The sequence below is a fragment of the Brugia malayi genome (genome assembly GCF_000002995.4).
Source record: "Brugia malayi strain FR3 genome assembly, contig: Bm_v4_ChrX_scaffold_001, whole genome shotgun sequence".
NCBI lineage: Eukaryota > Metazoa > Nematoda > Chromadorea > Rhabditida > Onchocercidae > Brugia > Brugia malayi.
The window spans coordinates 13,863,785-13,880,184 of NW_025062479.1; the positions used below are offsets into that span (position 1 = coordinate 13,863,785).

At 24.0% G+C, this 16,400-nt stretch overlaps 1 protein-coding gene across 1 annotated transcript; it reads right to left on the reverse strand.

The window, feature by feature from the left end:
- Positions 1 to 416: 416 nt before the first annotated feature.
- Positions 417 to 14,312, reverse strand: Bm3398 (Uncharacterized protein; the record flags this gene model as incomplete). Its single annotated transcript, XM_043074791.1, has 32 exons — positions 417 to 545; positions 1,045 to 1,229; positions 1,604 to 1,778; positions 2,196 to 2,299; positions 2,845 to 3,123; positions 3,245 to 3,389; positions 3,843 to 3,940; positions 4,040 to 4,199; positions 4,560 to 4,688; positions 4,869 to 5,052; positions 5,286 to 5,506; positions 5,817 to 5,977; positions 6,351 to 6,474; positions 6,729 to 6,880; positions 7,081 to 7,176; positions 7,319 to 7,462; positions 7,866 to 7,956; positions 8,047 to 8,151; positions 8,298 to 8,371; positions 8,618 to 8,725; positions 8,820 to 8,903; positions 9,220 to 9,424; positions 9,635 to 9,777; positions 10,216 to 10,337; positions 10,460 to 10,594; positions 10,908 to 11,197; positions 11,327 to 11,535; positions 11,994 to 12,141; positions 12,451 to 12,612; positions 13,100 to 13,224; positions 13,519 to 13,623; positions 14,117 to 14,312. 32 exons carry the CDS (start codon positions 14,310 to 14,312, stop codon positions 417 to 419), a joined length of 4,788 nt encoding a protein of 1,595 aa, XP_042930725.1.
- Positions 14,313 to 16,400: the final 2,088 nt, after the last annotated feature.

Genomic DNA, 16,400 nt, shown 5'->3' on the forward strand with positions numbered 1-16,400 from the left:
TTCCTCTTCACTCTCTTATCAGTATCATATTTGTTTTCAAATGATATTGTATTCAAAAAAAATAAAAGTTTTTTAAAAACTTTCATGAATAAATTTTTTTTAAAATGGTTAATAAAATTTTTTTTCTAAAACATTAAAGTGATAAACGATAAGAAAGTAACCAATTTGTGAAAACTTCTGATAAATTAACGTTTTTTTTTGTTTCGATATCAGTTCATACACTTAATCAATATTAATTTTTAAATTAAATTAAATGGAATTTTGTAAATTCTTAGAATAAGACTAGGAAAATAAAAACATAATTTAAAGCATTAGAAGTAATCTAATTTTAATGAAATATTTAAAAATTTGAAAATGAAATCTTACCAAGAGCAGTAAAGTTTATAGCGTTAGAAGTAATAATTTCAATGAAATATTTAAATATTATAAACTAAAATCTTACCGAAAACAGTAACGTGAATATCGACGTCCAAACTTCCACCTTTATTTGTTCCAACACACGTGTAAATTCCTTCATGCTCCAATTGTGCAGTTTCTATTATTACCTTAAATTAAAATTAGTTATAAACATATCAGAATTTAATGACATTGTTTTGTATTACTTTATTAATTTTCCTGTTTCAGTGATGATTATAAAATGAAACGCATATTAATGCACCAAATATAACTTAACGTTCGCAAATATCAAATGTTATTTATTACTCAGTAATCGTGATTATTTTAATTGTTTAATTACTTTAGTCGTAGTAAATTTAGCAGATTGCTTTAAATTAAATTCAAAGATGAAATGGAATAATTTGTACTTTCTAGGGTTTTTTTTAGTTATCTGATTAAGAGATAAAAAATACAAATTGTTTCATCAAAATAATTCGTCGTTTTTTTGATTACTCCTAATCTATATGGTTTTTTTACTCGTGAAAATAATATGTTTTGTATGAAATTTTCATGATTTTAAACAATAACTAATTATTCCAATAATTAAATCTGAAAAAAAAAAAGATTACAAAAAAAAAAAAAAAAAAATTAAAAAAAGAGATTAAATACCGATTTTCCATCTGATCCTAACATTACACCTCGTTTTATGATACCTTCCTCAAGAAGTTGTCCATTAACGAGCCAAGCAATACTTGGCTCTGGTATACCTGATACTGGACAACCTAACTCGATTCGCTCATTTTCTAGCACTGTTACTTTAATTTTGTGCATATTCTGATTCAGATTCGGTGGTACTGAAATTAATAATACCAATAGCAAGCATATATGTGTCAGCAGCGACAATATTAAATTTAAAAAAATGTTGTATAATTTTTTAAATAAATTATTAATAATTTTTGAAAAAAAATTTTTGATAAAATTTCTGAAACAATTATTCATCAGTGATAAGTAAATTTGACAATATATTAATTTAATTTACCATTTAATCCATTTAAAAATAATTATACACTAACATATTTCTGATAATAAAAATTATGCTAAATAATTTGCATAATATCTTCTTAATAATATTAAATAATTTGAAACCAATTTCCATCATTAATATCTTTATAATATTTCAATGTTTATTATTATTATTTTTCATTTAAAAAAAAAGGAAAAATCTCACCAATAATTTCAACTTGAAATGTTTTAGCTGAATCACCAGCTGGATTTCGTGCTACACATTTGTAATTTCCAGCATCCATTTTACGTGATTCCAAAATGTGCAAACGTCTTTGATCATCCGAAAGGATAATATTTGCATCATCCACTATCAATTGATCATTTAAATACCATGTAATCTAAATTAATATTATTTTTTAATTTGTTTTAATTAAGGTATTTTCAATCAATTATTGTTTAAATAGTTATTTTTTAATTGTGGAAAAATAATTAAATGGAGGTAATTTTAATCAAATCTATTTTTTTTTAAAGGACAAATGATCAATTATAATATAAATAGAAATATTTCTGTTATTTATTTTTTTTTTCATTATAATTGATTGTTGTTCAATTGTGAAAGAATAATTGAATGAAGAAATTTTAAATTGAAACCATTTTTTTGTTGAAAAAATTTTGCTGCCAATTTTTTCTAAAAAAAGATCTTTTACATTCGAATTATTTACCAAATATATGCTAAATTAATATGACTTTTATTTTAAACAAGTGGGAAAGCGAGAGAGAAAAAAAAAGAAAAGAAAAAAGGACAGGAAAAATACCTGTGGTAATGGTATGGAAAAAACTGGACAATAAAGACTGAAAGGTTGTCCAATAATAACTGCATCCGTTATAACTGTTTCTTGATCAGGAATATCAGGTGGAACTATAAATTATCTTTTTTTTTTTTTAATAAATTGACAAAATTAGAAAAAAAACATATTAATTTATTAGTGAAAAAAATTATAAAAAAATAAATGTAGTAATTTTTTAATTAGTTATTGAAAAAAATTATGTTATTAGTTTAATTATTATAAAATTACAAAATATTTAGAAAAAATATAACTAAAAGTATTAGTGGTAGTATGATATGACTGAAATGAAAATGTAATTAAATGAATTTAATTAATATTGTTTCATAAGATTAATCTTTCTAAATTTTAAAATTAAACACATGTGCACACACCCACACGTACAGAAAAGTAAAAATAATTGAATAAATTTCTTATACATATCTTATATATATATTTATTTCCAACTATTTTTACTTTTTTTAGAAAAAAACTAAAAATTTTTCTCCAATGAAAAAAATTTTTATGGATTTTTTTCTCCAATTATTTTCACTTACTTTCTTTTTTTAGAAAAATCTACTTTCTTTTTAGAAAGAAAAAAAGCATTTTTTTTTTTTAAATATTAGTTAAAATTACTTACTTATAACAGTTAATCGAATTAATTTTTCTGCAACACCAGCAGCATTTGATGCTTTGCATATGTAATGACCGCTATCATCATTTTTTACGTTATCAATGATTAATGTTCCATCGCTAGTGATATGCATGTGTGATATGTCATCATCTGATATTTGGATTCCTTTTTGAGTCCATGTTATGATGGGTGCTGGATTACCATTAGCATAGCAACGTAATTCAATATGATCACCTTCCACCGTAGTATAATCCGATAATGTATTTGGTGAAATTATTGGTGGTTCTAAATTTTTAGGTTTTTTTTTTTAAATTTTCTAATTAAAATTTCGTGTTCTTTTTTAAAATAAAAGTTTCGTTATTTTTAAAAATGCAAAAAAAAGAAAAAATGATGTTTTTTTTAGTACCATGTACAATTACAATTGTATTTCGTTCATCATCTCCAGCTGGATTTGTTGCTAAACAACGATAAATGCCACGATGTAACGGTTGAACTTTTTCAATACGTATTGTTCCTGCTGAATCGATATGAATAATATCATTCGGAATGATCTATAATATATTTATATATTGTGCAACATCCGGAATGATTTATAATGTACAATAAAAAATAATGCAATTTATATGTGTTTGTATGAATAAAAATTTTAAATACAAAATGTTATTCATTAAAAACTGCAAATTATCTTCAAAAAAAAAAAAGTAGCCAAGATAGAAATTGTAGAACTTTTAATTTTTTTTTTTATTTTAATCATTTTAATCAACAATAACTTGGATATAATTGGCTAAAAACAAGGTTAACTGCATTATTTGTTTGCTAATTGCAAAAATATATTTTACTACTTATGATTTACCTATATATTCATCATTTAATACAGATTAGTTCAGACAGTCACATATTATGAAAAATTATAACAAAATTAAAAAATGATAATAAATGAAGTAAAAATTAGCATATAATACAAATAAATTTTTTATAAGATAAAAAATAAATAAAAAGTTCACCTGAAAACCATCTTTTTCCCAGCTAATTGTTGGTTCTGGTGTACCAACAGCGCGACATGGAATTTCTAGCATAAGACCAAGTACTACAACAATAGTACCTGGAATAATAAAGTTTAAATACTTGGTTACTTACTGTGCAGTCTTATTGTTCAAGTCAAAATAATTTCATTAGTTTTACTGAAAAAAAAATTTCAAACCTGGTATATCAGATATGATTTTTGGTGGTTCTTGTACTTTTAAAAGATAGGTTATATGATCATCACCAGCTAAATTAGATACATGACACGTATATCGACCTGCATGATTCATTTGTGGAGTTACTATTTCAAGTGATCCATCATTTATATAACTCATCTCCTAAAAGTATACCTTTTTTTTGTATAAATTAATTTCAAACGAAGAGATAATATGATAAGCTGATAACTTAAATAAAGATGAATTTATAATTTGAAGTGGAAAAAGAGGACTAATAATAATATACGTATTCCTAGAAATTATTTTATTTTTATATTCATTATATTAATTTAAATTATGAAATTAAATCATTGAAATCTCGTTCGTTTCAATTATCAGTTATCACTTAGGAACAATTAGCATATGATAGAGCTAGACTAAAATGAGTTGGGTTATAATGCTAGTAAAGCTAATTAAATATTTAATCGATCGATCAACCAGTTAATCAGAAATAAAATGAATGAAAATATGAAAATAACTAACAGATCCACGGCTATGACCTTCATAGATTTGATCACCTTCATAGCTCCATATTCTAGAAGGTAATGGAAAAGCTCGTGCTGGACATGGTAATAATACTGATTGATTAACATTTGTAATTATTATCTTTAGCTAAAATAAAATGGAATTTAATAGCGAATTAATCATTGAATATTTCAAATAATAAAGATGAAAAATCGAAAAAAAAATTTCTTTTTCAATTTAATTACAACATTATTAATTAAATCATTTTTGTATTTATATATCACGAAATAAAAAAGTTTTTTTAATTAACATTAATTAAATATAAACCTGATCAGATCCTTCAATAGTTGGAGCTGTATGTACCGTTAAAGTGATTGTTTTTTCATCCATTCCAATATTATTTGTTGCGACACATTTAAACTGTCCACGATGTATCTCCTGGACATTTGCAATTGTCAATGAACCATCTTTAGCAATGTGACCATCGTTAAATTTGTCACCATTTAAATACCTATTGACATGTTAATTGATTAATTTAACTAAATGATTAAATTAGCATCCTGAGAAATTATTAATTTTTTATTTCATTTTAATTTACCTGTATAATAAATTTTAGCTGTGATTGGAATAAATTTAAATTTAAAATATTTTTAAATAACAAATATTTATCATCGCTCATAGATTAATAAACTAATATATTTATGAATTAATCTTAATGAAATAAAATCAAAATAAATCTATTACCAAGTAATCCTTGGTGTAGAATCACTGCGAACTTTACAAGGTAATGTAATTGAATTGCCCTGAATTAAATTATATGAAATTTGCCCAAGTTCAATAACAGGTGGACCAAGAATGATTACATCAATTGCTTGCTTTGCTTCACCTGCTACATTTGATGCTGTACAATGATATTTTCCTGAATGGCTAACGCTTGTTTGTTGAATTCGCAGTGTGTTATCCGGCTAAAATATATTTTAAAAAATGTACATTAGCATTTTAATAAAATGAAATGTTTAGAAAATATTAGTTAGAAGTTAAAACTACATGTTTCAATTTTATTTTATTTATAAAAAATTTGAAGAAAAAAAAAGAAAATTAAAAAAAAAATTAAAGCTTGCAAATTAAAATTGAACAACAATAAGTTTCAACTCGTTTATTATTATCATTCTAAGAGAAAGAAAAGTGTAATAAAATTTTAAAACTTAATTACAAATAAATTAATTAATTTAATTTTGCGTTATTAATAAAGTATTTGATATTGATAAAACTAACAAGAAGTTCATATTCTGAATCACTGGAACTAATCGATTTACCATTAATGCTCCAAACTATTTTTGGATGTGGTTTTCCAGTAGCACGGCATGGGATTTCTAGCATTTTTCCCGCTGATAAAGTATATTTCAATACATCATTTTTCTCGATTTGAGGTTTTTCTAAATTTAGTTAAAAATACTTCATAGATATGCATGAACTATCTATTAAAATATACATAAATACATAATTCAATTATTTAAGTAATTTTTTTAAACCTAAAAAAAGTAGGCTTAAGAAAAATTTGTGCTATTTTAAAAATTAATTAATATTTTTTAAGTCAAAAATTGGTTTTAAAAAAAATGATTAAAGAATTGAATAAAACGAAAGAAAAACAAAATGAACGCAAATAGCATTCTACAAGAATAGCGATCTAATCTTTGCATGTTGTGCTTATTTACCAAACAACAAAAATTTTGTGAAATTTGAAAAAATATTAGTAATTACTTTTCTTCTTTTTGCTAACATTTTAAATTTTTGAAAAGAATAACTAACTAATCAATTTGACATTAATATTGAGAGAAGCATTGCCAGCTGAATTAGTCGCAACACAGGTATATTGACCCTCATCTTGTGGACGACCTTTACGTAGGAGTAAAATACTACCACCTGATTCTACCTATATTCAAATATTGTTTGCTTTACATTTATGTACATTTAAAATTATAATAAATAAAATATGAATAAGAAACTATAAATGGAGCAAACAAATAACTGAAAAAAAGATAAAAAAGAAAATTAAAAAAATATATACGTAATTGCTAAATGGAAAAGTATTTTTGAAATGATTGATATATGCTTTATACAAATTTAAATAAAATGAATTTACTTTTATCAATTTTATTATTTCAATTAAGACAAAAAAAAATTTACCGTAACATAAATGGAAGATTGTAATGGTTTGCCATCTTTATACCATCGAAGAATTGGTTTTGGTGTTCCAAGAACAACAATACAAGATAAACGAAGTTCTCCATTCTCTAATAATTTCTCTTCTGGTGGTACATGTCCTAATACTGGGTTCACTAAAAATAATAAATAAAAAGACAATGATTTTTTGGCCAAGCAGTATAATGACTGAATGAATTTTTGTAATTTGTAATTTATACATACATAACTTTTACATTTCAACTAAACATTTTACTAATATTATCAAAAAGTTTTAGATTGTTCTTTTTTTTTTTTTTAATTTTAAGAAATTTCAGATAAATTATTGAAAACTAACCAAGTCCAGTAATTAATAATACATTTGTTTTATCTTGACGACCGAATATATTCTCAGCTGTACATGTATAGCGATCTTGATCATCAATTTGAACATCTATAATTTTGAAATTTTTAGAAATCTTTACATAAATTTAGTATGGGTAGAAAGAGAGAGAGAGAGAGAGAGAGAGAGGAAGCGAAAGAGCAGTAATTTATACTATTAATTAGGAGACTTCCATCTGGTAGAATTTTCATACGGTCATTCAATTTTTCAATTGATACTCCATTACGATGCCATTTAATTTTTGGTAAAGGATATCCTATTGCACGGCATTGAAGTGTTACTGATCGTTCAATATTCACTCGGACTATTTCTGGTGTTGGTACAATTGTTGGCATACCTGTAAAATTATTTATTAACTCTTTTTTTTTTTTTTCATCTTCTTCAAACTTTCATAATTTCCTGTATTTAAATAATAATATTGTATTCTAATTATAGATTTTTAATTTATTCTATGCAAATTTATTATATTACAATGAACGTGAATGTCATATAGTTCATTCAAATTACTTATTGCTTTAACAAATAATTTTTTTTTTTCTTTTTTTTGAACAAATATGCTGTTTATTGTTATTGTTATTATTATTATTATCACTATTTATTGCTATTATCACTATTGTTATTATAATTATTACTATTGTTAACATTATTTTTGCATCAAATCAATAAAAAAATTATATATTATCGGTATTTGTGTTGATAAAACTTTAAGCTTTCAAATATAAATTTAAAAAAGTACATACTTCCTACATCAAGATTAATTACTCCTAAATCACGTCCAGCTAAATTTTGCGCGATACACGTATACGATCCAGCATCAGAATCTTGTACTCCCTGTAGCAATTAAAGAATATATTATTATCACGATAACACTTCAGATATTACTTTGATGAAGATAATTTATCATAAAAAAAAAAAAAAAACCTGAATTGTGAGCTTATTTTCATCAATTGTAATATACTTATAACTTGGAACTTCACGTCCTCCACGAAACCATGTAATTTTTGGTCTTGGATTTCCTCGAACTATCTAAACGAAACATTAAATTGAAAAGAAAATAATTAAAGTGATTTAAGTAAAGTATTTTAATAAAAATAAAGCATATTGATTTAATCATTTAATCATAGAAAAATTTAAAGAAATATGCAAGTGATAAGTGGTAAAAAATATCATACGATGCATTCCAATGTGACACTATCACCTCTGCCAATCATTTGTCGATCACGTATAACACGTATTTTTGGCGGTGCTGCAAAATTTCTTTTAAAATATATCATCATCTACCATACTTAAATATATAATCTATTTTATAAATGAAATTAAATGACAACAAATTAATTTTGAAGAATTAAAAGCTAAATTAATAAATAAAATTTTATTAAAAATATTTGTTATATGTTAATGACAAACGCGCACTTCCATTCACATTTCTAACTTATTCAATTCATTTATCAATTCAAACTATTAAATTTAATAAAATTTATCTGAATAATACTTGATATTTGTGCAATCATGCTATCTGCATGTGAACCTGCAGCATTACTTGCACGGCATTCATATACTCCAGCATCAATTTCTGTTGCTTGTTGAACAATTAGATCGTCTACAAAAAATTATTTATTATATATATATATTTTTTTTGTTTTAAAATAGGATAATTTAAGTTTTGTAGAGAAAATTAAAACAAATTAACAAACATTTATAAGTGATGTAGTATTTTTGATTGTTTGGAATAATTTGACGTTCTTTAAAGTACCATTTAGGTTCTGAAGTCATATCGCCTAAAATATTTATTAACAGTATTACATCTCGTCTAAATTATTAACACTACTGTAAACCATTCAATTCCATTCTTTTTTTGGTAAACAACTAAATGTAAAGAATTTTAATATAAAATAAAATTGAACAATTGCACATTTTTACTAATCATATATAAATTTTATTTAATTGCAAACTGAGTTTTACTAGAATTCCATTTAATTTTCAATTAAGTTTATTGGAATTTCATTTCATTCCTAACTGAGTTTACTTTAAAAGAATAAAATAAATTTTAATCAACTACATTTTGTCAAATAAAATCTCACGAAAAACATGTACCATCAATGAAACATGAAATATTAAATGACTGTCCACGTGTGAAATGCAATTGCTGTGGCATGACTTGAACTTTAGGAGCTTCTATGACATGCAGATGCATGACGGCTTCAGCATGACCACCTGATGTTTGCACATGACAATGATAAATGCCTTCGTCTTGCATATTAACATCAGTAATCATCAGTGTACCATTAGCATACAAACGCTGCAAAAATTATTTCGTTAGTTAGTGAATGATATTTTCACACAGCATTAATGACCTTATGACTTAATAATAACCTACTTAGTGCTGCATGCTTACTTTGAGATATTTCATTAATGAAAAGTAATGCTTTGATTTTTTTAACATGAATGACCTTTTAACCGAATTTCGTTATATTTGCATGCTTACTTTTTTAATTTAACTGTGTCATACCGTTTTAGCCGTATTATCAATCATTGAATCGTTTTTTAGCCATCGCGTTACAGCGTTGAAATTTTCAGTGCGACAATGCAAAAATGCTGCACTTCCTCGTGCTATTGATTCATTTCGAATGGATGTGATCACAGGTGCTTGTTCTAAATTCTTTTTTTTAATGAAACAAATTGAATTTAAAAAAAAAACTATTGAAATTTTATTATTCGAAACTAAGAGATAAGCTCTGTGATCAAATTAATAAATCAAAACTGTACACAGTGATCAATGAATAGTGAAAATTTTTTACGATAGTTATCTAAACTATTTCATTTCCTTCTAGTATTGCTACTATAATAAATAGGTATTCTAGCATGAACAGAACGACTCTATCTATTCATTTTTCATAACTTTAAAACTAATAAAAAGTTAAGTAGGAAAGAAATAGAGCAAAATGCAGCTATATTTTCTGACTTAATCTAGTGCAATATAAGTAATTTATGAAAAAAAAATTTTTTTTTCTCAGTTAAATTTAAATAATTTATTGATGAATATTTAAATAAAATAACAAGTAAAATAAACGAAAAAACTGTAAATATAACCTTCTGTTTCAAGGAATGTAGTAACAGTATGATTTCCGGATGGACTTATAATTATACAATGATAGTAGCCACGATCTTGTGGAGTAATTGCTTGGAAAGTCCAAACAGATGTATCCGAATATCTATAAAATTGAATTCATTATAATACTTCTCTAATTGCTAAGTTAATTTAATTATATAAAAAAAAAGAAAAACAACAACAAAATACATTGATTAAAAATATATTATGATGAAATAAACTTACGAGTAAAAAAGTGGTTCACCAAATTGTTTGTTATCTTTATACCAATAAAGTGTGAATTCACCTTTTGAAACTACTGAACATGTCAAATTAAATGGCTGTGAAATGGTTGCTATCATACGATTAGCCATATATGCTCTAAACAAATATACACAATCATATCATTGTTAAATGACCAAATTAATAAAATAAACTAAATATTAATAAATAACAAATAAAAACAAAATTAAAAAATAAATTTTAACAATACCGACGATAAGAAAAATATATAAAAAAAAGAAAAAAAAAAACAAATGAAAAGCTAAAAAGTTGAAATAGGATGTATTTAAGAAAAAAACAAAACAAAGGTGAAGAAAAATAAACAAACAAAAATAAATTTATGCCTTAATATATTTAAGGAAAAATGGAAAATGAAAAAAGAAAAAAAAAACGAACAAAAATGAATTCATACCTTGGTCCCGTGGTTTTAATAACTGAAATTGCTGTTGGTGCGATTCGTTGAAATTTATATGATTGGTCATCATCACCTCTTACACGAATAAAAAATAATCCATTTGGTGGTATAAATGGTCCAATATAATATGAATATGAATTATTCATATGCATTGTTGCTAATTTTGTTAATAATTCATTACCATAATAATCAATTAATGAAATATCAGTTATCATTCCCGGCGCTATTAATCCTTTCATTGTAACAATTAAATAAGTATTTTGATAAGCAATTGGACGTGGATGTGACTAAAAATATTTGCTATTTAAACAATTTACGTGAATAAAAAATAATTTTATTATATAAATTTAAAATTTAAATAAAACAAATTAAAAAACAAAAATTAATTAATTAATCACAATAACTTTTATCCTTACTAATTCCATTCTATCCGTTAATTTGACAACAAAACCATATTTAAAATCAATTGCACCATGACCAAGCACGCGTAGCGTATGTTTTAAACGACTTGATGTACGTATTTTCCAAATTCCTGGCATTGGATTTCGAATTCGAATTAATTTAATATTGCTCAAATCAATTGAACCACTTTCATCGCTGAATTGCGCACGATCTATTCGTTCACCTGTTTCAGTTTCGTTTTTTTTCTTTTGTATTATAATTGTTTTTTCTTTTTTTTTTTTTTTTTCATAGTAAACAACTTTTAAAATGACTATTATTGCATTTATTAAATAAATAACTATTAGATCACCCTTCTTAAATAGCAATCAATCGCAAAAACTCTAGAATGCGTAATAAGAATGCTCCCATATAAAAGTTTTTTTCATAAACTTCTACAAAAATGTTTTTTAACGGATACCGGAGGGAATAACCTACTGGTCTAACTCATTAGAAATAAGTAGACAACTAAATGTAGACAGCTATTATTATTTCATTGCTCAAAAAATTTGAGTGCTTTATTATTGCTTATGATTAAATTAGTAATATTTTAAATGAATTATTTTTAAAAAAATTAATTCTTTTCATATTCTCCTAAATTGAAGTTAGTCATTAATTCTATTGAATAAAATGTTTAAAAATTACCTTTAGGATTAATCAAACTAATATCCAAATAATTTCCATCATCCTTATCACCTGACAATGATACTGTTAATTCAGTTAAAAGTCTATCAACAGGTATTTGACATAATGATGTACCACTATGATCTCTAACTTCATACATAATATGAACCTACAAAAATATCACGAAGTTTTACTAACATGATAATTAAATTAACTTTTTTCAATCTGTTTATGTTTACTATACAAACAATTGAAAGTAACCAGAAAAAGCGCATAATTTCCAAATGAAAATATTTCAATCTAAAAAAAAAAAAGAAAAAACTCGATGAATTCACATGTCTTTTTTTTAAAAATAAAATTTAAATGCAACAAAAAAATAGATGAAAAAAAAAAGTACAACGATCATCTTTCATTTTGGTGAATAACATATATGCCTTTTTAATATATAATTATTCTAATTACTTAGTAAAAAATAGACCTTTTTAAATGTGATCGAATGACGAACATAATTAAGTACTTTATTAATATCAGTTTTTTCTAAATGAAACACCTGTCCAAAGCTAACAGCAGCTATTTTTTCATAGCATCGAAATCCAGGATGTGTACGATTGTTACAATCGCCTGTCATCACAAATACTACCTTAATATGAGTGGAAGAAATTAATTAAATAATTAGTTACGAGAACCAGAAAAAAGATAAAGGAAGTATATTGAATTGCTGCTTTCATACCATTTGTTTTTTTATTAATCTTTATGACAACTTTGATCAGTCACTGGGAATAATTTTTGGGAAATGTAAACTGAATTAATTTATTTCATTTTGTCATAGATCACAAAAAAAAAAAAAAAAAATCTTCCGCTATTAAAATTAATTAGATATTAGTTACGAAAATGAAAAAATAAAAATTAAATTCAATCTTATCAAAACAATTAACATTTATCTTTCAATACAATTTTTTTTAAATACAATCTTGACTCATCAACTGTAATCAACAGATTACCATTTATGCTTATATTTTTGCTGGAGATTTATGATTATTATTATCATTATTAAGCTTATATTTTAAGTTGTTAGAAAGTTTTGCGTCAATTTATAATTTTGAATAATTTAATTTTAGAAAACTTACAGAACTTTGCTTTTCCTGAATTAAATTAATAATTTGATCTTCTAAATGATAGTCTTTAGCTCGTGCATCAGTAAAAACATATATAAAAGATGCTGGCAATGAAGCTTCTAAAGCCATTTGAATACCTGTAAATAATTAAAAATCACAGGTAAACAAATATTTGATCTTATTCTATTGCTTACTTATTTGAAATGAAATATACTTCTTAAGAATTTATCACTTACTTGCTCCAGTAGTAGTAAATTGTAATTCATACGAGTCAATCATTGAAATCTTAATTTTAATTTCATAGCAAATTCCTTTACTTCTTAAGAAAGAAGAAGGGAAGAAAATTGCTTTAACTTTACTTTAGCCTGCATTTTAGGAAGCATTATTGCAATTATGAAGCAACAAATAGCATCAAAATTAACTAAACTAACCGGTAAGCGTCATTTCCGGACAATCACCACCACCCACTACGTGTACCGAATTGAGATGTCTTTGGAATGTTCTCGGATCAGTTGTTGAAAATACTGGTCCAACTCCTAAAATTAATTTATATATAAAAGAAATGATGCAAATTAAAAAAACGAATAAACTAAATTACTTAATTAAGTACTTTCATTATTAATTACTAAATAAACGTGACAGAACGCAAATGACTGAGACATTAGAAGTTTAAATTTTTAAAGTTAAAAATTAAATATAATTTAAACAATATGTCATATACTCACTTGTAATTCATTTTGTTTAGTAATTTTTTTATATTTACAAATTTCTATTTACAAAGTATATTTGTAAATAGAAATGCATTGTAGAAAATCTTGATTTTGCTCTCCTTTTAAATGCAATTTTTTTTAATAGTTTTAACTTCATTAAATTATATATACTATTTATTAGTGAAAAGGTCTGTAAAAAAAAAAAAATTATTGTAATATGTCTGTAAGTCAATTTGATGCAAAATTAAATTTAATATCTGCTTTAATTAGTTAAGTATTCAAAAAATTAATAAATTTCAAAAAAATGAAAAAATATTACTAGGATCATGAAATGGTACATAGATATAATTGTAAATAAGTTTTTCACGTTGTTTGAGCACAGTATCGAGAATTTTTTTAGCTCCATCTTGTACTTGAATTAAATCATCATTCATTGAACCAGTTGTATCGAATACAAATGTTAATGATGATGTGCCAGGTGGAGGAATTTTTTCATAGCTTCCATCTATTACCATATCATTGTGATAAGAAAATATCAGTAAGATAATATGAAGATTTAATACATTCATTGTAAAATTGAAATAGCTTTATAATTTATAATTTTCTTCTTTAATTTCAATTTTTCTGCAAGCAAAAAGAAAAGAAAACAAGTAAATAAATTATTAATTGTATTTAATTGCATTAAATAAATGAATGAAACGATCAGATATACAAAAGGAAGCTTAAATTAGTTTTTAAAACGACAAGAAAAGAAAAGTTATCATCTAACATATCTAGTATTAATTTGTTAAAATTATAATTTTATCTAATACTAATTGTTAAACTTTAGTTTAATACGTATTTCCTCATCACTTACTTGTTAAGCTTATTATCATTTGTTCGTCAAGAAAGGAAAAAACATGCACAAAATAATTATTTTCGAAAAATAAAACAAAAGCAAAAAGAAAAAAAGAAACGAGAAAAGAAAGGAATGAATTAATTTGGCAGTATTTTTGATTTAAAGTGATCGAATTCAAAAAATCGCTTAATGCCATCCTTATATACCATTAAAAGAGTATGCTCATTTTTACTAACTTATCAATTTGTCACTGATTATTGAACTGTTAGCAAATTGTGTTGCACAAAACTCAAATTTTTATTAGTTATATTCAATAAATAAACGTGAAGTAAACAATACGTTAACGTAAACGTTCTCCTCTTCACTTTTGCTTTTTTATCTATTATCTTAATTCATTATATGTTGCTTACGTCAAATTTATTTCACTGTCATCTCATTCATTTTTTATAAAACAATAAAATCATTCTATTAACTTTAAATTAGTGCATTAATAATTAACACATCCAAAAATTTCAACCAAAAATATTTGCATTAATTGTTGCAAATGAGCCAAAAGGAAGGTTTTATTAAAATCAAATTAAGGTGAAAAGGATTTATTGAAGTCAAATTAAAATTAAAATTCATCAATCATTTATTAATTTGGAATAAAAAGTTTAGCATATTTAGTAGATTAATTAGTGGTAATGAGAAAGAAATAAAAAGAACATAACATTTGATTAAGCTGTTGAAATCTGTGCATTTTTATAAATTAAAATTCCCAAATGATTTGACGCAGTTAGCAAATCGTTTAAGTTCTAACTTCAAGAAAAATAATATTTGCTTGATAAAAAAAGAAAAAGCATTACATTATAATTTAATGGTATTCGAGAACTAAAGAGATAATGATAGTAAAAATGATTAGAAATGATTGAATGCAGTCTTTAATTATTGAAAAGTTAGAAAGAGGCTGAATCATTTTCCCAGTTATCAGCCTAATTGATTAATTAACCTGTTAATAATGTTCATATAACAGGAAATATCTTATCATTATTGCATGTATAATTACGAAATAAGAAAAGCTTAAAAATTCAATATTTTGAAATAAATAATTTTTGAAATTTTTCAAAACAAGTTTTTTTTTAAAGTCCCAATTTTCTTTTTTTTTCTTTTTTTTTTTTTGCAAGTAATATATAAAAAATGTGAATAATTTTTGTATCTAATTATTACTGTAAAAAAAAAAAAAAATAAATCGAAGTACATTTATACATTGCACGCAATGAGCACAAAGAACAAGTCATAAATTTTAGAAATAAAAAAAGTAAAAATATAGAAAAAACAGAAGCAAGCAAAGATGTAATACAATACAAATGGTAGAACAATAAATTTTATTTTTTTTTTGCTCAAAAAAGGTATCTAAGTACTCATTTATATCTATCTTTCAGTCTAGTCTAATTGGCCCATAGATTAAATTAAATTATTTCTAATTAAAATTAAATGCAATAATTAGTTAATGTATTCAAGTGACAAGGTATTTTAATCATAGATGTAACATTTTTCTAATTTATAACAGCAGTAGAAATTTTGTATTTTGTCAATTTAATGTAATAAATTTGCACTTTAAATATCATTAGTTTTTTTTAAAAAAAATTAAATTATAAAAAATTATTCTTTATCCCAAAATATTGCGATGACAAAATTAAAATACATAAGCTATAAAATCATGCTATAATGTTAACAATTTTATCATTTTGAAAGCAATTACATTTTGATAATTTTATGAAATGAA